The following is a 21782-nucleotide window of genomic DNA, read 5'->3' on the forward strand; positions in this document are numbered from 1 at the left end:
CAAGTGATGAGGGCTTCCATTGATTTACTCCTTAATAATATACCCAAATGCAGTCTCCCTCCTTGATTCTCTCTCTCTCTCTCTCTCCTATTCGATATTAATCCCCCTTTTCCATATTAAGTAAAGTAATAATAATAATAACGATACTTAATAAAAAAGAAAGGAGAGAACGGATTACACATACATACACACATTGGGTATAATATGTTGAAATTTCTTTTCTTTTCTTTTCTTTTCTTTAATTAAGTGTATTCCATTTTCCCCTTCTTTATTAGTCGTGCATCGTTTTCCCTAGTCGTGGTGGTTGTTGTAGTAAACCCGACTAGCGGTAATAACTCCCTTATTTGGATTTGTCGGTGCGGCTCATTGCCTCAACAAGAAGAATGCCGCCGAAAAAAAAAAAAAAAAAAAAAGGTCAAAGCCAAGGCTCACCTAAAATCAATCATCAAGATGTGGATAGATAGAACCAACTCCTTGAAAGGTACGATGAAGAAAAGAGTTAAAGAACAAACTGTTCTCTTTTGATTTATCTGTATTATAAGATGATTTCTTCTATTCATGATATTATTGTTTATATAAACAAACAAATAAAAAATCACCCTATCTTGCCGTAAAATAAAACACAGAGAGAGAAAAAGAAAAAAGAAAAAGTTAGCTACGATAATATATTTTTACTCTTCAATTATAAATGATAATAATGACATGTGCATTTTATTATAACGTTTATAAAATATATAACTCCCTTCCCAATGAAATAATAATAATAATAATAATAAAAAGTCAACCAAACCAAACCAAACCAAACCAGATGAACCAAACAAACGACCAATGATTAATATATAATAGAAACTGAAAACCCGAAAAACAAAAAAGAAAAAAAACTAAACCTCTCCAAAATTAAAATAAAAACTAATAATAATAATATACACTCAAGGTAATCTATGATTGAATGTATAACCATTTTTGATAATTATTAATGATCAGTTTGTCATTCAGAGACATCAATTCTTCAATTGGTTTATTGCATTGGTGATTAGTATTGGTATCTGTTATTCTATTGCAGATGCAGCATTCATAAAGAAACGTTTTATTGTCTTGTTCAGCTCTATAATTTGGGGAAGCAATATAAGCTTGTGGTAAAAGTAATGGAGATGTAGATAATTGAGGTAATGGAGATGAAGATAATATTGGCAGATTTAATGGTGAAGTAGGTAAAGACGCTATCGAGGATCTATTACTATCAGTTGTGTTCAGAAGGGAAGACAATTCTTCTGATTCATCCAAATTGATCTGGAATATTTCATCGTCATAATATGATGTAGTATCATTTACTGTAGTAGTAGTGGTAGTAGTAGTAGTAGTATTACTAGCAGTTGTATAGTGATTGTATGCCATTGTAATTGTTGTAACTCTTATGAATAATGATTTGATTTGATTTAAAAAACTATTGATTAAAGAGCAAAAAAAAAATCATGGGGGAGAGGAGAATAGAGTTTGTATTTATAGACTAACAAAAAAAAAAAAAAAAAACGTTGCAAAAAAAAGAAAAGTAAAATAAAAATAAAATAAAATATTATGACACAACTTTGTGAGTCTCTCTACACAACGCACAACAAAAAAATTGTGGTGGTGGTGGTGGTGGTGGTGGTGGTGGATGTGGTTGCGCATTCCCGTTTTAGTGGCACACCTCAGAAGAAGAAGAAGAAAAATTCAAGAGCAAAATAGAAAAACATAAACAACCAAAAGTGTGTACTGTGTAGTGTGTAGTGTGGCTTGCTACAAAAATGATACGACTGCACGTGTTCTGCTCGAGTGTGGTGGTTATTAACCCACACATTTCATCTTGTTGTTTTCAACTCAAGTGATGGGGGAGTCATAACCACATTTTAAAAGATCAATTAAATAACCACCATTTCAATCAACAAAATCCACGATTCTTCTCTTTTGATGTTACTTAGCCAGACTTGTGTAAATAACTACTTTAAGGTAAACATGTCAATAGTGGTTATTCACGCAAAAATTGAAGCCCCTCTCATGCTCTCATTCTCTCATACTCTTCCCGAAAAAAGGGCTTTCAAAAAGAGAAACTCTATCCAACTGTGATTACCGACATCTATCTATTTTTCCCATTGAGCTGTTTTTACTACTATTGACTAATATGTACTTTAGATCCGCTTATCGGAAAATCTATTGCGCAATATTTGTTAAATTATCTTGATACTCTTGACTCATATCATTATTACTCAAAAAAAATAAAAATAAAACCTTAGTCTTATCTCGTTATCTCGGGAGTTCACATCCGTAGTCACATTGTGAGTCAGGCAAATAAAAAACTTTTACTAGTCTACTGTAACTGTTTAATCCATGAATCGCATTTTCCGCACATTCACTTCCAGCAAAAAAAAAAAAAATTTCTGTAGTTGGAGAATCGAGAGGTTGGTTGGTTGGATTTTGTTTTGTTTTTTTTCTGTCTCCCCGGTGTCTGTCTCCGATCGTCTCATTTCTGGGCCTGGCCCCATTCCCTCCCTCCTCCGACAGGGCTTGGGATTGGGATTGGGGAGAATTATTCCTATTTTCGGGATTGCCAAAAGGTACAAAAACTTCTAAACTTTTAAAAAAAAAATTGGGAGAATCTGTTACTTCCTTTGAAAATGTAACAGAGGTGTATTGCACCGGTTACGCTTACAACTTAATACAACTATGGCATCGTACAACCAGTCAAATCGAACCATATGTGAATTCTTGGTAGAGAATATTTATCTTTTCTCCTTATTCGCAAGATGTATAAGTACGCCGATATCGTGCAATTGTGCAACACCAATGATATAATTATTGGCTCTGGTGGACTTTGTCCTGTCGTCATTATTTCTCACATTCCTTCTCTTCATCTCGTCATCGACAAAATACAGGAGTATCCATGGGGGCATTGAGCGATTTTAAATCCTCCCTTGTTCCTTAAAGTCAGCTCATTGTGTGTCTATACCTTTTTTTTTATTCATCTTATTGTTCTATTGATTAATATCCGTCCGGCCAAAGTCCGAATTATACTTTTAAAGGGGAGAAAGGGGAGGGGGAAGGGAAAGAGAGAAAGAAAGAAAACTGCTCACACCTCTTTTTTTTCAGGAAATGATTCTAGTACCAATCCTCTTGTTATTTCTTTCTGTAGGCTTTATACACGATTATTGGATCTTTCTTCTTAACCCTTGGCAACCCATGGCTTGTTTGATTGACTCCTTGTTTTAACTCTCAATTACGTTTACCTTTGTTGAGTTGTTTATTTTCATTCAAAATTTGTTTCCAAATGATACCAATTTATTTTTGGCTTGTCTATTTGCTTGTTTTCTTTCTGTGCCATGTCAATCTCAATATAACTTATGGGGTTACCATGACGATATGATGGGGGAATTTTTTTTTTTATTTTTGTTTTCTTCATTATTTTGCACTTCTACTAGTTGTCTAGAGGGAAAACTATAACATCCCTTACTGTCGTAAATCTTTGATCTATTCTCATTTAGGTTCGTAAAATGAAAAATTTCAAACAAAATAAAAATTATTATTACACTCTATACAAAGTAAAACTCAATTAAAGCTTGGTAGCATTTTATTTGGAGAAAAAAATAAAATAAAATAATACACATTATAAAATCACGAGGAAGACATCACATGAACATTTCTATTAAGCACAAGATTAATGAAGGAAATAAAGAAGAAAGAAAGAAAAAGGTAAATTTCGGAAACACCGAGAATGACAGACGAATGGCTGACTGAATGACACACATACACAATAAGAAAGAGAAAGACAACCGCAACATCATCTGAGTAGTAGTAGTAGTAGTTGTAGCTAACATAGTAAATATCTTATAAATTCTTAAGATCTGGTTGTTTATCAACGTAATGTTGATAATTTGCAGGAATTAAATGTTGTAAGATTGGTCTTGGAACCCATTCAACACTACCAGTAGCGTACTTAATTTGGAACCAGATTTCACCTTTCTTCTTCTTGTGAGTCATAATTTTCTGAATTTGATATGGTGGATCACTCATTTTCTTAATTGTGGAATATATATATATATGAATATTTAAATGATAGTTAGATTAACAAAAATAATAACCAAAAGATGTTTTATCGGAATTGAAGGAATAACCTTTAACGAATAAAAACCAGCTTTGTGGGGGAGGGGGAAGTAGAAGGAGTACCGTGGAGCGAGGAAACTAAAAAAAATAAAAAAGACTAAATAAAAAGATAATAATAATAATGATAAAGGAAAACGATTGATAAGTGAATTTTCCAATTGGTATATAATGAAAAGAAGGAATTAATTGAATGATGAATTTTATTTTTTTTCAATAAAGAAAGGAAAAAGATAGTGGTTTATATATTGAAAATAAAACCAAAAATTCTTGAAACGAAATGAAATGAAAAAGAAAAAAGGAATATGTATGAGTTGTAACTTTTTATTATTATTGTTATTATTGTTGTTGAAAGATTGTCGTTTCCTCTGTGTGTGTGTGTTTATATGGGTATGTGTTTTTTGGGGTTGAACTTGTTGAAGTGAAAAATTTAAAAACAAAAAAAAAATTTCTCTTTTTGAAAAATGTGAAAAATTTCAACTTTAAAAAAAAAAAAACAAAAAAACAAAAAGAGAAAAAGGTTATCTCTATTGTATGTTGTATGTAATAGTATGTATGTATAGTATGTATGTATGACCACAGCAATGACAAGAAGAAGAAAAGTATATGTGTGGATGCGTGTTACGTAATTTTTATAACAGGAGGCAGGAAAAGGAGGAAGACGTGTATCATCATTGGCTTTGTGTGATCATTGCGGATTAAATTGGTTTTTATTTTTGTGTTTTACACTATTCTATCTAAACTACCCCTGTAATTTTATACATCTACTTGTCTCTTTTGCAACTACTCATTACCTACTTAAACATACCTATCAAAGCATACCTCTATCACCTACTTCTTATTTATATGATAAGACATCATGAAAAATGAAAAATAAAAATTAGCCTTTTCTAATAATCCAACACGTTTATTCCGAATTCGTTTTTTTTTTTTCCTTTGAAATATTCTCTGATATGATAAAGTTTCAGAATGAAAAATGTATTTCTTTCTTTTTTTTCATTTTTCATTTTTGTTAGTACGGGAAAATAGACGATATCAAGAAGAGATCATAGTAAATAACAGGAATGGAAATCCTCTTACATAATGATTACTAGAAAATCCTTCTTATTTTGTTTTGTTTTTACTTTTCAATGTGAATATGTGAATTGTGCTTATTCTAAAACTAAAAAAGAAAAGAGAGAAAAATCCAATAGGAGTTATGTGTTTGCGGTGAAACTAACCATGGATTGTATTATGCCCCTCCAATTAGGTCATTAAACTACCCAAAATAAAAAGGTAAACTTTGACATTTTAGATTAAAACCTTTTTCTTTCATATAAAGTATTGTTGGGAGTAAAAGAAAAAAAAAAAATCAAAGTTTTGCCACACATTAAATGCACATTTATCACGTGCATAATCTAAATAAATTAAACTAACCACCACTACTAGCAGAAAAGAAAAATAAAACAGGAAAATCTTTGATGAAACCAATCGACAACTTCAAAACACTGCCATTCTCTTTGTTACAAACTCAGAGCGAGTTAAGCGAAAGATGCAGATGTAGCCCTCTCTCATCTTCCCCCGATATGCATTGTGTACAAAAAGCCGAAACGGGCGACAGAAATATTGATTTCAATCGTGTGAGTCTTTTTATTGTGCATTACATATTATTATTATTATTATTATTATTATTATTGTCGCTTAGCTTTATTATTTTTCAGGCACACATGCACGACTAATTTTTTATCTTTTTTTTTGTGTGTGTATGATTGATTCTTTATACACCAGTGATCTCCATAACATTGAAACAAACAAACAATATTATGATTGTCGTTGTTATTCATAACAATACTTGATTCATCAAAGTTTCTGCCGTCTAGATCTAGATGAACTCATATCATTGGACAGATTTAAGGTTAATCCGAAATAATGTTTCTCTCATCGTTTAAGTTGGCAAAGTGAGAACTGTTTCGAATTTGAATTAGGGTATAGAAAATGATTGACATCATTCCAATATCCTTCCTTTCATCCCGGTATAGTTGAAACGAAATAGGCTTATAATCGTTCCCATATAATACAGAAATATCACAATCTTCTAATTGGAATAAACTAATTGCAACCTGACAACCTCTAAGTATTCAATTACTCTATGATATGATATGATATGATAGATAACTAGAAAGATCGGATTTATACACTTGCACAACTCCCACCAAACACAACCTAATCTGCTACACTACCAGCAATCATATGTATGATGTTTTGCCATTTTGCAGTCTCACATATATTCTTTTGCTCTCCACTTTATGTATGTAGATACCCGCCAACTAAAAAGGTTCCTATTTTTTATTGGTTTTTCTTTTTTTTTTGATACTTTCCGTTACAATAAAAACTACTTTTGAATTTATCATCTTCAACCAACCAATCAATTGAAGGTAATAATTATCTCCAATACATCAATCATAATTGAAGATCGACATCTTACAACATACTTAGTAATTATCATGGAAGATAAAAACAAACGTCGTCTTTCAATTCTTCATCCATTAACAAATAAAAACACTCTATTGTCTACAACTGCAGCAGCTGCCACAAATACAAATACAACTACCACCGCAACAACAGCAACAACAGCAAATAATAGTAATAATAATAATAACAATACCTTCGCTGCAGTGATAGCATCTACAACTTCTTCTGTTAATAATTCCCCTGCTAATCTCCAGCATGCAAGAAATTTGAATTTCCCGCCAAATTATAACTTTAATGGCATTAATCCAATAACATCTAATACTACCACTACAACAACAACAACCACTCCGACTCCGACTCCGACTCCGACTCCGACTCCGACTCCTACACTTCCCGGTAATCATATTTCAAACAATAGAATCCAGTTAGGGTTTGGGATTCCTCCTGATTCTTATATATATGGTAGAGGTTACAATGGTAAGCCAATGGGTTTAGATAATGATCAAATTCCAAGATATATACCAAATGAGCATTCTAAAAGAGGTATCTTGACAACTTCAAATCGCAACATCTACCAAGAATCAAATCACCATGTTCATCATCAACAACAGCAACATCAACAACAACAACAACAACAGCATCTAAATCTCAGCTATAATAATGTATCTACTAATCAATCACAATTTGGTTTTATTCTACCACAACAATTAAAGAACGAATCTACTAACAATTTACAAGTGTCAAATCTAGAGATTTACAATAATTTAAATCCAAGAAAATCACCCAATATGAATTATAAAGAAAAAATTAGTAATTGGATGGCATCAATACCACAGTTTAATAATAGTGAAAATAATGAGATATATATTGATTGTTATCCAGGTGTTATTTCTACTAGTAATACACCTTCAACATCAGATGAGGAAATTGATTTATCAGATGTAGAAGATATCTTGGAATTACAAGCACAAAAAGTTACTAAATATGTAACAAGATTATATATTCATGAGGTTGAAAATTCCTGTTTAACACGAGATGGTAATGCTCATAATGATAATGATGATGATGACGACGACGATGATGATGATGATGTTGATGATGATGATGATGATGACGACGACGACGAAGAAGAAGAGGAAGAAGAGGATGATGAAGGGGAGAATAACGACAGAGAAAAAGCTATCGATGATTTACCAGGTGCACGCAACGAACAGGCTATACAACGAAATGTGGAAATCTCCTATCAAAAGAATGGTATGAACCGGTTGATTCATCGTGACCCTAATACGCCTATTTCATTCAATATCAATTGATAAGCTGTCATATATATATATATATATATATATATATTGAAACTAAGATTTTGTATACTAATCTTTTCCTTTACTATAAATATAAATCTAATTCTTCTAACTTATAACTTAAATCTTGTTCTGTATCATCATCATTTGGTAATTCTTCTATTCTTGGATAATATGGGACTAATGCATCACTGCATTGAACATAAGCACTATTATAAATCTTCCAATATGGTGTTCTTACTTTTCTAGCAGGATGAAATAAACCTGACCACATATAATTGGTGAAAATTCCATTTCCAATAACTAATCTTAAACTTTCAATACTTTCAAGAATTCTAGTAATAACATGTGGAGAAGTTTCAAAAATATTTGGCATGATTAAATTCAAAAAATGAATAAATACATCAGTATAATCATTATTTGTTAATCCAATACAATTCAAAGCAATATGGAAAACAACTGTTGCTGCTGTTTGTCTATGAACTAAATCTCTATCAGTTAATGCATCTTCAAGTAATGGTGTGATTGCAAATAAATAATCTTTAGTAATTTTACCATCCAAATATTCAAACATAAAACTCATTGCTTTTAAAACACCATTTTGAACATTTTTTTCAGGTGTTCTATATTCATTCATAATTGCTGGTAATACAGTAAATGGTAAACATGTTTCAGCAACAATACCCATAGCAACAGCAGTACAAACTCTTAATTGACGTTCTTGTACTCTTAAATTACTTAAAAGCATAACTATAACATCTTGTGGTCCAATAGTTTGAGAAATATATCCAAATGTACGATTAGCAGCTACTCTTATTCTTTTACGTTGTGCTTTCAACATTTCTAATAAATCAAAACAAATTCTCATCCATTCTCTAGCATTTATCGTTTCAGCATTCTTTCTAGCTATTAATCCAACTAAATTAATACATGCTTCTTGAACTTTTTCATGTCGATTTTTTAAAATAGGAGTCAAAGTTGGTAAAATTTGATTGATTGATGGATTAGTCATTGTATATAATGTAACACGATCTATAGCATCAAGACATCCATATAATGCATTGATAATTGATCCTAAAACTTCAGGATAAACTTCTCCTAATGATTCATATAAAATTAAAATCAATTTAATTAATAATTCATCCTCATCTTCAGAACATTGTTTGATATATGGAGCCATAATAGTAATTAAATCAGCTGCTTGTTCTCTAATATATTCCAACTTATTCTTCATTCGGTATAAAATTGTACTTAAAATTGAATTCAAATGTGGTTTTAATCTAATGTTTAATGCATTTGCCATTGTTCCAAAACATGTCAAATAAATCTTATTTTGCATGGTTTGATTCTGGAACGCATACAATACACCATCAACTAATTTTCTATCTAATTGAGAATCCATACCAATCAATTCATCCTTATTGTTACTGATTAATTTATTGATAGCTTCAATAGCCAATCGTCTCAATTCTTCATTGTTATCCTTACTGAAATAAACAATATGTTCCAACATTTCCAAAAAATCAAACTTAATTGCCAAATGATTTGTTGCTTCAATTACTAATTTTGTAATTCTTGTTGAATCAGTAGCAGTACGTCTATTCCAAAATGCTTTCAAGAATGGAACTATAACTTTGGTTTCGTAACCAGGTATAAGTTTCCTTGATAATGGTAATCGAGGTATGATATTAAGAATTGTTTTCCTCATATCTTCATCTCGAGATTCAAATTCTCGAACAATAATATTTGTAACCTCAGTAGTATAATAATTAGTATATTCTTCATAATTTGGATCATAACACATCAATGGAATAATAGAACCAATACATTTCAAAAAACTAGCCAATCCTTTACCTCTTTGTTTTCTAATACCAAACCAAATTGGTTCCAAAACTGGTTCAAAGGAGTCAATACCATATGGTGACACATTTTCTGCTAATTGAGCTAATGTTAAAGCAGTGATGGTTCTAACTTGAGTTGCTTCGTCATTAATAGGTGGAATTAATGTTTCAACTAATGTAGAAAGATAAGGTAGTATAGTAGAGCCATTCCCTTCTCCCAACATGATACATAATTGTTGAATTATTTTAATTCCAGTATGTCTAGCTGTCCAATTTTTCTTTGATTTAATTACTGCTTTCAAAAATGGTATAAATGATTTCAAACCTAATGTGTTTGCAACTATAGCAAAAATTCTTGCTGTTAAATTTCGAACATATTCATCCACATGATCTAAATCGGGTCTTAATGTAGAAATAATATTTGCTAAACCTGCAGCTTTAGTCAAACTTGATATGATTTCTTTAGTTTCTAATCTTATTGTTGGATCTTCATCAATTAAAAATGGTGATATAACAGACAAGACTTGATGTGTATATGGACGAATCAAATCATTCAGTTGATAAATGATTCTTCCAACTAATCTGACTAATAAATGTCTTTCCTGAGGATCTAGATTTGGTTCCATTAACACTGGAAGAATTTGGTTAAGTAATAATTTAGGACCAAGGTTATTTACACTACTTGATAATTTCTTCATAGCACGTTTACGAACAATAGGAGATCCATTTTTAACTTTCAAAATTAATTTCATTGCACCAACTTCTTTCTTTTCAATTTCAGATAATTCTGTCTTGGAATTAAGACTTGCAAGTTTACCAAAATGTTTCATATCTTCTTCCTTGAAAAAATCCAATCCTTTAATTCCAGACATTTCTGTGGGGAGACCTGATTGTAAAACTCCAATGGATTCATTTGAAGGGATAACATAATATTCAGAACTATTTGATTCTATTACATCTGGAGGGATAGTATCGTCGTTTTGTTTGAAACTTGGAGGTTGTCTAACTTTACTATACCCCAGTGGTAATATCTTGTCCAAAATCTCATCAGTTAATGGTATCCCATTGACTACAGGTAATCTTTCTCTAGCCAATTCTTCAATTAACTTTGAGGTAGATCCAGTAACTAATCTTTGTTCTTTTTGTTTGTTGTATTCTTCTGGAGTAATATCCCATCTTTTCTTTCTTTTCCTTGATTCACTTTCACCAATCTGCGGTATTTCTTGGTTTTCTTTGATCAACTTGTCTACTCGAACTTCTTCACGTTCTAAATTCCTTTCATTCATGATTTGTTTATATGATTTTTGATCATCCAAGTTTAAATTGACTGCTCTTTGAAACCTTAGTTTATTATAACTATTCTGATTTAATATATCATCTTTCAATTTATCCATTGGTGTAGAAACATCCTTGGTGAATTCTTTCTGAAGTTCTGCATTCAACGCATCAGGTATGGAATAATTCCCCGCTAGGTTTTTCTTCTTATTATTACTATTATCCTCTGTAGGTGACATTGTTATGATTATGTAGCAGTATCTATAAACTCACACACAGACACACAGTTGGTCAATCAAGAAACAATTATCACGACAATTTTTTTTTTCCATGTCCACGAAAAGTCATCGAGAGATAAAGTTGAACTGAAAAAAAAAAACCAAAAACAATCAAGCAAAGAATCAAGTAAAGAAGACATATTCTGGAGGTATATAAGATCATAGCAATATTTATAGACATAGAATGCCAGTCAGTAGTTCCCAAAGTGCAACAGTATTACTTACTAGGTTGCTTTCATTAAAAGAAAATTCATCATTTCATTTGATATTGGATTCATTAACTCAATCAGCATTTTATCTCATTCAAGAATATATTTACAGAATTACTCCTAATTCTAATAATAAAATCATTTACTTATCATTTGAAACAATTAATAAACCTGAATATGTTAGTGAATTTATAGATTGTTCCAATTTATCAATTCAACAAATCATTGATCAAATCAATATTTTAAATTCAAATTCAAAATCAAATGAAAAATCATTAATTATTATAGATTCTTTAAATTATCTTCCCGATCATGAAATTTCAAATTTTATTTCAAAATTAGTAGGACCTTCAATTACTGTTATTGGAATCTATCATACTCAAACACCTATACCTATTTCAAAATATCCTAATTATCCTTCATCTTTAACTTTATTAACTTATATTGCAAGTACAATTTTTGAATTATATCCAATAATTCCAGATTCAATTGATGATGAATATTTAGATTCAGCAATAAATAAATTAAATTTCCCGATCAATTGTAATTTAAATGATAAAATTTTCCATGTTATTCTTACAAATAGAAGAAAATCAGGTCGTTCATTAATTTATAAACTTAAGATTGATTGTAATATTCATGAATATAATATTTGGAAAGATGAAAAAGAAGATGAATATATTGAAGAAGATGAAAGTTTACTTAAAGATTTAACCACTTTTAATTTAACAACAAGTTCAAAACAAAAATTAGCAAGAGAACAAGTTGAATTACCATTTATGCAAGCTCAAGAATCTTTAGGTTCTGCTGGTGGTGCAATTGTATATGAATTTGAAAAAGATGATGATTATGATGAAGAAGATCCATATGAAGATCCTTTTTAAAAAAATACTATCTTTTTTTTACCTCTCATGAATTATTAATATTATTATGTGTAGTAAACTATATATTTATTTCTTGAAAGATTTGATATATGCTATTTTCGATTTTATACCTCTTTTCAATTTAGCCAATTTTGTATTTGCGGCAACTTGTTCAAATTCTTCTTCAGTGACCACTTTTTTGGTTAAAATGTTAAAGATAGTTCCAAATGATAACGATAACACTGTACAAGTCATAATAATAACATTATATGGCATAGAAAAATCTGGAGTTGGTAAAGTTAATAATAAACTCGTGGTACGGAATTCATAAATGGATTTTCCACCGCTTTCATGTCCATCATCATTGTCATTATTATTATTATTATTATTATTAAGAATTGTAATAACAGCTGGTTCAACATCAAATCCATGGTTTGCATCAGGTGGATATTCACGATACAACAACAATGATTTATCAAATTCATATGACATTGCCAATGTCAGTTTTGGTGGAACAACTACAATCAATTCCATATGTGATGGTCTAGTTCTATCCTCTGCTGGACGGAAATAAACATTTTTAATATATTCTTGATGATCTGAAACGTCAAAAGTTCCATTTTCATTTTTCAAACTCAACTTTAAAGTATTCAAGTATAATCTCATAAACCATGGAGTCGATTCGAAATAAACCAATTTGACAGGTACATCTCCTGGATTGGTAAATACAGTACGAAGACCCCCTTGATCAAGGGAATACCCAGTTAAAGAACGAGATGCATATAATGGTGGCTCTTCCACAGGTAAAACAGTTGAACTATCACGGGCAACAAATTCAAAATCATAATTAACAACATCAGGTAATTGTTGCATGATTCTGTTTTTAGAATCAACAGATAATGAACTTGATTCTATTGAACTATCATTTTGTCTGATCAAATTTACATTCCAAGTAGAAGAATCAATGTCAATGGAGACTTTTGATGATTCAGGAACATCACCAAAAGCAGGTCCCTTGATTGGACGTCCATAAATGGTTTCCAAATTCCATTTCATTGAAACTGGATCACTAAGTGGGAAACATTGCCATGAATTATAAGTTTTGTTCATGTCACATCTCAACTCTTCACCAGGTGTCGGTTTAGGAATAGCACCTTCCTTTTGTTTACGCAATGATCGAATTATATCGACAACTTGATTCACGGTTTGGTGCAATTGAAGAGTACACAATTGGTTGTTGTTCTCATTGTTGTTATTATCACATTTTGTTGTGACATCTATGGACATTCCATGCCATAATGAATCAAAGACTTTATGACCATCCAATAATGAAGAAATTCCTGATTTTCCTCTAGTTGGTAACAATTTCAAAAATGGAGTCAAATTTTCTGTACAAACAGGTTCACTAGGTAGAGCTGCTCTTAAAAGGTACAATTTATTACCAATTTCTGGAGAAAATTGCACATTACTGATTTCTTCTACGGCATATTTTGGATAAGTAGTAATATGATCATCAATGAAATTCAATGAGGCACAAAAGAATCCAGATAATGTTTTTGTTAACTTCAGCCAATTCTTTTTAGCAATATCGACATTAGGGGCCTCAATAATAGCTGATACTTCAACACCTGTTCCTCCACTATATTTACCATCAAATGGTAATTTACCCCATGAATTAGCATCCCACCAACCTTGGGTGAAACGCAATGTCAATTGTTTAGTATTTGTTGATTCTATAATCAATCCCAAAGAATTTGGGAAAGTAATTGTAATGACTAATTCTTGAATTTCCAATTGCAAATGAGTCATTGTTGTAGGTTATATCAAAAGGTGATGATTCAACATCAAACTCAAAATTTGTCAACAATCTGTTACGTGGTAAAGGTTTCAAATGAAGTTGTTCTTGGAAATGCTTGTCATTTTCAAAAATAACAGCATCTGCAAATATTGAAGGCACAATTAATGATACCAATAGTATTGATAGGTGGTAGATCATTTGTAAGATGTCTGATCCCTTTAATTGTCAGAAGTTGTTGAATGTGTCTTGTTGTTCTTTGAAATAAAATTTTCATTCGTTGTGACTTCTCGTTTTTTTTTGTTCTCGCTGTGGACACCCTTGGGGCTATATTCGCGCGGGTTATGATATGAAATTGAACTCTCCGCGACAAGCCAGACAGACAGACAGACAGACCACCCATCCACCCATCTCACTAACAAACAAACAAACAAACAAACAAACAAAAAAAAAAAAAATAAAACATAAACAAACAACATCAACTAACCAACCAACCCAGGCCATTGGGGTTAGTTTCTCTCATTCAACACACAACACACTCATTCAGGCGACTAATGACATCATCGAGACAACCTCTTCAAGAAAGTGCTTATATTATAGAACAGCAAAAGGAGAATATCACCCCATTGAGTGGTGGACGATCAGTAACAAAACTAGTCAATTTACTACCCAATGCTAATCATTTTGATCATAAGATGAACTTGGCAAAAGAGAAGGCTCAATTTGAACAAAAGCTCTTAGAATCCGAGGATTTAGATGATCCATTGCAGATTTATGTTGACTATTTGAATTGGATTCATTATAATTATCCCCAAGGTGCTAATACAGACAGTGGATTGGTTACCCTTCTAGAACAGTGTACAGCTAAATTCAGAGATGTTCCACACTATAAGAATGATCCACGTTACTTGAAGATTTGGATGGAATATACTAATTATTCCGATACACCGAAGGATATTTTCATTTATTTGGCTAAAAAAGATATTGGAACTCAATTGGCTTTGTATTACGAAGAATTTGCTTCATACCTAGAGTTGCTGAAAAAATACGTTGATGCTAATCAGATATATGAATTGGGTATCCAATCAAATGCTTATCCATTGCATCGATTACAAAAAACATATACTGCTTTCAAAGAAAGAACGGCAGCACAATTGGATACAGTTTCGAATACCTCGACTGTCGTTCGAGAAGTATTGGCACTTAAGAAAGGTTCAAGAGTTTTTCAAGAGAGTGATGAGCAAGAACATCCTCGAAAGAAATCAAAGCTAGAGGTGTTCAAAGACGACAGTGCAGAGAGTAATGGCAGTATTTTACAAAGTATATTTGGCACTAGTACTGGCGCTGAAAGAGACCTTCAATTAAATCCTGTACGACAGAGAGTCAAGGAAAACATCATATCTGCTAGTACTTGGAAAGGTCAGATATTGAAACAACGAGTTGTGACGCCACCATCTTCATCAAAGATCCCCGTTTTTTGTGACGAACAACAACCACAGATAGAGACCAAAAAACTGCTTGTATTGGACCACAAAAGCAGAACTTGTACTTTATTGGAAACAACTGGAAAGAAACCAGAAAAGGTATTTGTCAATATGGACCTTGTGTACCCTGATGAATTGAACGAAATTAGCTTTCTTGAGTTATTGGCTACAAATCGAGCAATGGTAAAAGCAAGGAGGTTGGCAACTACCCAAGTGATTCAAAGCCCAATTCCTAGTGTCAGATATGAACAATTAGGTGATCCTAACGATGATGGTGATACAAAAACAATTACTTTGGCTCTCAATAACAATGTACTAGAAGATAAAACCCGTATTGCAAATGAGCCAACTATTACCATGAACGGAAATATCGCCAATCAAGAGCTACACAGTATCTACAATGATATTGGACACGAGTATAATTTTGAAGATGAGGAAGAAAAGTTCCCTGAACCAACAATTACCAACTATGATGGTTTTATTACAGAAACAATTGAACCACAGTTAGGGGATGACAAGTGCCAGAACGAACTAATACCAACTCAAGTTGATACTCAACAGATTGACCAGATAGCCACAACACCCCCTACAGATATTGAAAACAGTTATCAAGATAATGATGCGAGTTCCCCATTTGTCCGCGAACCATCTTTCTTAAACACTCAGCCAGTCGATCCATTTGATGTTGATTTACAAGATGGGTTCCTAGATACTTTGGCAATTCCGATGACAACATATTCCGGCTATTTTGACAAATCAAATATCAGTGTTAATCGTATTAAAAAATTTCGTGATATCACAAACAAAAACCAGACTATCAATAAAAGTTCACAACTGGCGATTATAGACTATTGTGGTGATGAAATATACTGTTTATTGCATGAGCTTGGTAAAGGCGGATATGGCTATGTTTATTTAATAGAGGATGGCTCAACTGGGAACCTTAAAGCATTAAAGATCGAATCACCTTCAAACAGATGGGAATTTTACATTCTACACCAGATACATAGAAGATTGGTCTGTGAAGCTAATTATAAGCAAAAATATTTTATCCGAGCTGATGCTTTGTATTATTTTAAAGATGAGAGTTTTTTGGTTATGGATTATTGTAGTCAATCTACATTATTAGATGTTGTTAATAATTTCAAAAATAATGGTTCATTAGTTGATGAAGTATTGGTTGTATTTTTCACAATTGAATTGATGAAAATTGTCGAGACCTTACATTCTATCAAGATCTTACATGGTGATTTAAAAGCAGATAATTGTATGGTAAGGTTTTCCACTGTTGACAATGATGTCTGGGCTGAAGAATATGACAGGAATGGTAGATATGGTTGGAATTCGAAAAGTTTAACATTAATTGATTTTGGTAGAGCTGTTGATATGAATTTATTCTCTGATGATACAAGATTTATCAGTCATTTCAAAACAGATGAACAAGATTGTCCACAAATGAATGAAGGAAGACCTTGGACATATGAAGCTGACTATTATGGATTAGCAGGAATTATTCACACGTTATTGTTTGGAACTTATATTAGAATAATTAAAACTAATAACAGGATTAAGCTACGTTCTCCATTAAAGCGATATTGGCAAACTAATTTATGGTCAGAATTGTTTGATCTTTTATTGAATCCATATAATGAAAATGAAACTGAATATCCTCTGAAAACTCAGGAACTTGGTGAAATCCGTGAAAGATTTGAAGATTGGTTAGAAAGAAATTCAAAAGGAAAATATTTGAAAAATATAATAAAGACAGTTGAAACTGAACTTAATTCTATAAATACATCCAGAATAAATTAAATAATAGATTTCGTAATATACAGATATATTTTTGTGTTTGTTTGTCTTATATTTGTAGTATACATATACGAAGGTGTATATACAATAATGGATAGAATCACACATTTCTTCCTTCTTCTTCGTAACGCAAATTATTCAATCTTTCGTCTATAATAGCATCCACATCTTCATCGTTATTCTTCCCAAATGCTTTTGAAATTGACCAGCTACGTTCCTTATTTCTAACCTTGACACGTTTACCACTAGGAAGAATCTCATAACCATTTTCAAACTGTGAAACATGTGGTTTGAAGTCACTTGAATAAACATTGATGCCTTCTCCACTTGGTGGCAATTCATGCTTCATTGGATTAGTTCCTGCTCTCTTTCTGCTGGCTGCAGATTGTAAATCATCATTGCTAGAGTTGTCTCTTTGTTCGCCTAACTCTTCTTCTATCGAGCGATTCTTTTTGATACCTAATTTAGAACCAATATTTCTGAAGGCTTTAAAAATCAACATTTTTGTAGTAGATGGATCATGTGGGAAAGTCCAACTTTGATACAATTCCTTGTAGGCTGCATTTTCAAAGAATTTCCTCAATTCCAAATCTTGTTCATAAACACGGAAGATTTCGTCATCGTTGGGTTTGAACATAAACTTGAACACCTTAATCAAAATATCAAACAATAGTGGTATAGTCAAAATCATCAACAATGCCGCCCACCAACTTTGATCACGACCCCATGTAATTAACCCATAGGCCACAAAATAAATGGTAGACAATTTGTTTCTATACAACCCCATAATTAACAAATTCCAGAGTCCCCAACCACCAACTGATATTATGAACGAAGCCCATGCCAACCAATTTCTATTCTGCATTTCAAGTAATGTACACTTGGCATTGATAACAATCACCAAAACTGTAAAAGACAATGATCCAAGTGCAAACGTTGTATTGTCTCGCAATGCGGTGAATCCCCAGACATAATATGCCAAGAAGGATATCCCAACACTCTGTAATGTGGCGAGTACCATCCAGGAAACAAAAATCTTCAAGTTGAACGCTTGATAAAGTCTACCCTTTGCATAAAGTTCTGGAACAGCCAATAAAGTTGCTGGCTTTAAATCCTTGTCAAACATCCCCACACAAATGACTGGTAAGGAAGTAAACAATGTATTAAACATGGAAAGCGACCAACTTTCATACAACGATGACCCAGAAAACAAAGTGTTTCTTTGGTAAATACATTGAGTCAAGTAGAACAACAACTCTTTGTAGAAAGTACACAAGACAAACTTGGATGTTCTCACATAGTTGTATCGACCATTGACAAGCAAAAGTTTCAATAAGAATCTAAATTGCGCAATAGCATAATCTGCCGATCTGGCAGCTTGAAGACCTTCTTTACCAGTTATGCCAACACCAATATCTGCACTTTGAATCATCGCAATATCATTGGCACCATCCCCAATTGCAAGGGTAACAGCATCTTTCTTCAATTTTCTAATGGCACTAACCATATTGGCCTTTTGGGAAGGTGAAGCACGACAACAAATGGTGGAATCCACTTCAACACATAGTTCAAGGAACAATGTCAACAATGTCGGATCCTGTTCCACTTCAGTTAAAGTACCCCCATCAATGACCAAGACACTATGAGCAACTCGTCCCGCTTTGACTTCCAGCGTGGACGATATAATTCTGTCTGTCAACGCGTCTTTCCCTTCGTCATTCGAAAGAACAACAACAGTTGAATAATCTTTGATAAGACGACAAGAATATCCAATATTGATAGCAGTTTCTCTTTTATCACCAGTAAGCATCCATAACTTGATTCCTGCCCTTCTCAACTTGTCAATTGCCTCACTTACTCCATCTTGTAATTTATCTTCAATGGCAGTAGCCCCTAACAATTCTAAATTGCTTTCAATTTTAGCCCCAACTTTCTCAATCAATTTACTACGATTGGTCAATGCTGTTTTAGCTTCACTGTATTCTTTGCTCCATGTTTCATAATCAGTCTTATCAAGCCACTTGAATGAGTAAAGCAATGTTCTAAGACCTTCTGTAGAAAACTCTTCAATATGTTCCAATGTTTTTTCAATCAAGAATTCTTCATTCACAAGAACTTTGTCATTTGGGATATAATGCTCTGGAAGTGAACTATTTGTAATATTTGCTCCGCTGGTGTGTGTCATATGCATACCATTACTTGGACGTGAATTGGATATTCTACCATCAGTGGTATCATCTTCCTCAGCTTCAGTTTCTAAATTGTACTTTTTCGATTGTTGTATATGTAAAGACTTTCTTGCTTTCAAAGCGATATCAGCAATTTCTTCTTCCTCAGTTCCCATTAATGCATTGTCAATAGTATTCATCCTTGCCGAAGCACCGCCGTTTCCAATACTCATACTTTGACGGAAAGACATACCAGATTTTCGAGGTTCAACTTCCTGTGAAAGTCTTGATTGCAAAATAACATCAGCTTCCTGTGTTTTTCTTTCTGCAGATTGTTGAGAAATTTCTTTAGCTTTCGATTGTGCCAAGTCTGCATTCTTTAACTTCTCCAAGATTATATTGTCAGCTCCTTTACAAAGCAAACAAATTCTGTTATCTGGGAACCTGACTACAACGGACATTCTTTTTCTTGCCGATGAAAATTCAATCACATCCAAAACCTGATATTCTTCGTACTTTGGGTCATTATCAAATCCATCTGGGTATGTTTTTATGGTTAATTTGTTATTCTGTCTATCAAATACAACAAATCCAAGATCTCTTGCGGCCTGTACCAAAGCCAACTCGTCAGGGGAAGCTGCTTGGTATGAAATTGCTTCATCTACAGCACAATTATCACTGCCGTAACTAGCTCCATCTTCGTCTTCTTCTTCAATATTATCTAACGTGAATGTAGAATCGTTGCAAGGAGTCAGCTGTTTCTTTTCCTTTTTACGAGGTAAACATGTGTTACACAATGCAATGGATAACAAGAAAAACTTTGACTTCTTAGCAAACAAAGTTTGTGGATGTGACTGGATGTATCTCAATAACTGCAACGAGTTTGCGGAGTCTTGAATTTTGTTTGGTTGAGCCGATGATGCCCATGCTGTTGTACTTTTACGCGGAGGTGCGGCAACATCCAAACTTTCACGGGCAATTGAAGTAGTACTTGTTCTTGGAGCATAATCCGACGACATTCTGTTCTCTATGCTTGTCCTGTTCCCGATTGTCAGCGAGGGGAAATGCATGCTGATTCTAGGAACCAATGGAGCCATAATTTGACTGTTTGGGTTCTCCTTTTCATTTGCAACGATATCCAAATCATGTAACCAGCTCACTCCACAGACACTAAACTTACGGAAAATCATCTTGTTGTCTGTTAATGTCCCCGTCTTGTCACTGAAAATGTACGATACTTGACCCAACTCCTCCAATATCGTTGCTGTTTTGGCATCCGCTGGAGTGTTTGATTCAACGTGGTACATGTCAATGTCAAACTGAAGAAAACACAATTGCATCACTTTGATAATTTCCATGGTGACATAAAGTGACAAGGGAATAAGTGTGTTGTACATAATAATAAACCCCATTAAAGTGGCAGCAACTCCCGCATCTTGTTGAAATAAGTACCATGCCCTATCCTTATAACTGGCAAACTGCAATCTCTGTGCCATGGTTGAAAATGCCGATAACATAATCACCACAAACACCATGAAAATAACAATATAGTTTATATTCTTTTGCAATTTTGGAGCCTTGGTTCGGGGGTTTTTGATGTTATTCATTCTGATTTTTGTTTCTTCACCGGTGAATACGACAAGACCCAACACTGACTTTGTATTTCTCAAGACACTGCCTCGGTAGATAACATTGTCTGGTCCAAGTGGATACTTTTCACCATCCAATACAAACGAACCTTCAAAGTTGTAGAGATCCTTATTTGGGTCTTCGACTGTGATCAATGTTTGCAAATTCTTGAGTCCGGTGACTGTAGATGCCCTTTTTGCAAGCTCACGATGTGGTGATTTGGGTTTTAAGTTGGTTTCACCATCAAGAGCCATGGTTTCAACAAATGCCTCGTTGGTTTCTGTTTCACTGGTGGCAATCAACACCACATCTGATGGGAACCATTCATTTTCGTTAATCTTGATTATATCTCCAACTTTGACATTTGTGTGCCCTTGCTGGATTGGCTGTAATAGTGTAATGTCTCATTCCTGCCCTATTGGTGTAACTCAACTCGTTTTCTGGACAGATTCTTCCAAGTCAGATAATGACGATACAGAGGAAGCATTATGGACGGACAAAACATTACTATGATTTGCACTAGTGGTAATGACCGGGTATAGTTTCAG

General features: G+C 33.0%; 7 protein-coding genes across 7 annotated transcripts; 3 read left to right on the forward strand and 4 right to left on the reverse strand. All coding sequences in view use genetic code 12, as the record gives it.

The window, feature by feature from the left end:
• Positions 1 to 939: 939 nt before the first annotated feature.
• Positions 940 to 1395, reverse strand: CTRG_00424 (uncharacterized protein; the record flags this gene model as incomplete). Its single annotated transcript, XM_002545597.1, has 1 exon — positions 940 to 1395. The coding sequence occupies one exon, from the start codon at positions 1393 to 1395 to the stop codon at positions 940 to 942; it is 456 nt and encodes a 151-aa protein (XP_002545643.1).
• Positions 1396 to 6614: 5219 nt separating this feature from the next.
• On the forward strand, positions 6615 to 7895 carry CTRG_00425 (uncharacterized protein; the record flags this gene model as incomplete). Its single annotated transcript, XM_002545598.1, has 1 exon — positions 6615 to 7895. One exon carries the CDS (start codon positions 6615 to 6617, stop codon positions 7893 to 7895), a length of 1281 nt encoding a protein of 426 aa, XP_002545644.1.
• A 73-nt stretch (positions 7896 to 7968) lies between these two features.
• On the reverse strand, positions 7969 to 11238 carry CTRG_00426 (mRNA-binding U2 snRNP complex subunit; the record flags this gene model as incomplete). The annotated part of the gene is made up of 1 exon (XM_002545599.1): positions 7969 to 11238. One exon carries the CDS (start codon positions 11236 to 11238, stop codon positions 7969 to 7971), a length of 3270 nt encoding a protein of 1089 aa, XP_002545645.1.
• A 223-nt stretch (positions 11239 to 11461) lies between these two features.
• CTRG_00427 (Elongator subunit) lies at positions 11462 to 12370 on the forward strand (the record flags this gene model as incomplete). Its single annotated transcript, XM_002545600.1, has 1 exon — positions 11462 to 12370. The coding sequence occupies one exon, from the start codon at positions 11462 to 11464 to the stop codon at positions 12368 to 12370; it is 909 nt and encodes a 302-aa protein (XP_002545646.1).
• Positions 12371 to 12436: 66 nt separating this feature from the next.
• Positions 12437 to 14158, reverse strand: CTRG_00428 (GPI-anchor transamidase subunit; the record flags this gene model as incomplete). The annotated part of the gene is made up of 1 exon (XM_002545601.1): positions 12437 to 14158. The coding sequence occupies one exon, from the start codon at positions 14156 to 14158 to the stop codon at positions 12437 to 12439; it is 1722 nt and encodes a 573-aa protein (XP_002545647.1).
• Positions 14159 to 14698: 540 nt separating this feature from the next.
• BUB1 (protein kinase) lies at positions 14699 to 17440 on the forward strand (the record flags this gene model as incomplete). The annotated part of the gene is made up of 1 exon (XM_002545602.1): positions 14699 to 17440. The coding sequence occupies one exon, from the start codon at positions 14699 to 14701 to the stop codon at positions 17438 to 17440; it is 2742 nt and encodes a 913-aa protein (XP_002545648.1).
• Positions 17441 to 17537: 97 nt separating this feature from the next.
• On the reverse strand, positions 17538 to 21488 carry CTRG_00430 (aminophospholipid-translocating P4-type ATPase; the record flags this gene model as incomplete). Its single annotated transcript, XM_002545603.1, has 1 exon — positions 17538 to 21488. The coding sequence occupies one exon, from the start codon at positions 21486 to 21488 to the stop codon at positions 17538 to 17540; it is 3951 nt and encodes a 1316-aa protein (XP_002545649.1).
• Between the last annotated feature and the right edge of the window lie 294 nt (positions 21489 to 21782).

Source organism: Candida tropicalis (assembly GCF_000006335.3).
Source record: "Candida tropicalis MYA-3404 genomic scaffold supercont3.1, whole genome shotgun sequence".
Taxonomy (NCBI): domain Eukaryota; kingdom Fungi; phylum Ascomycota; class Pichiomycetes; order Serinales; family Debaryomycetaceae; genus Candida; species Candida tropicalis.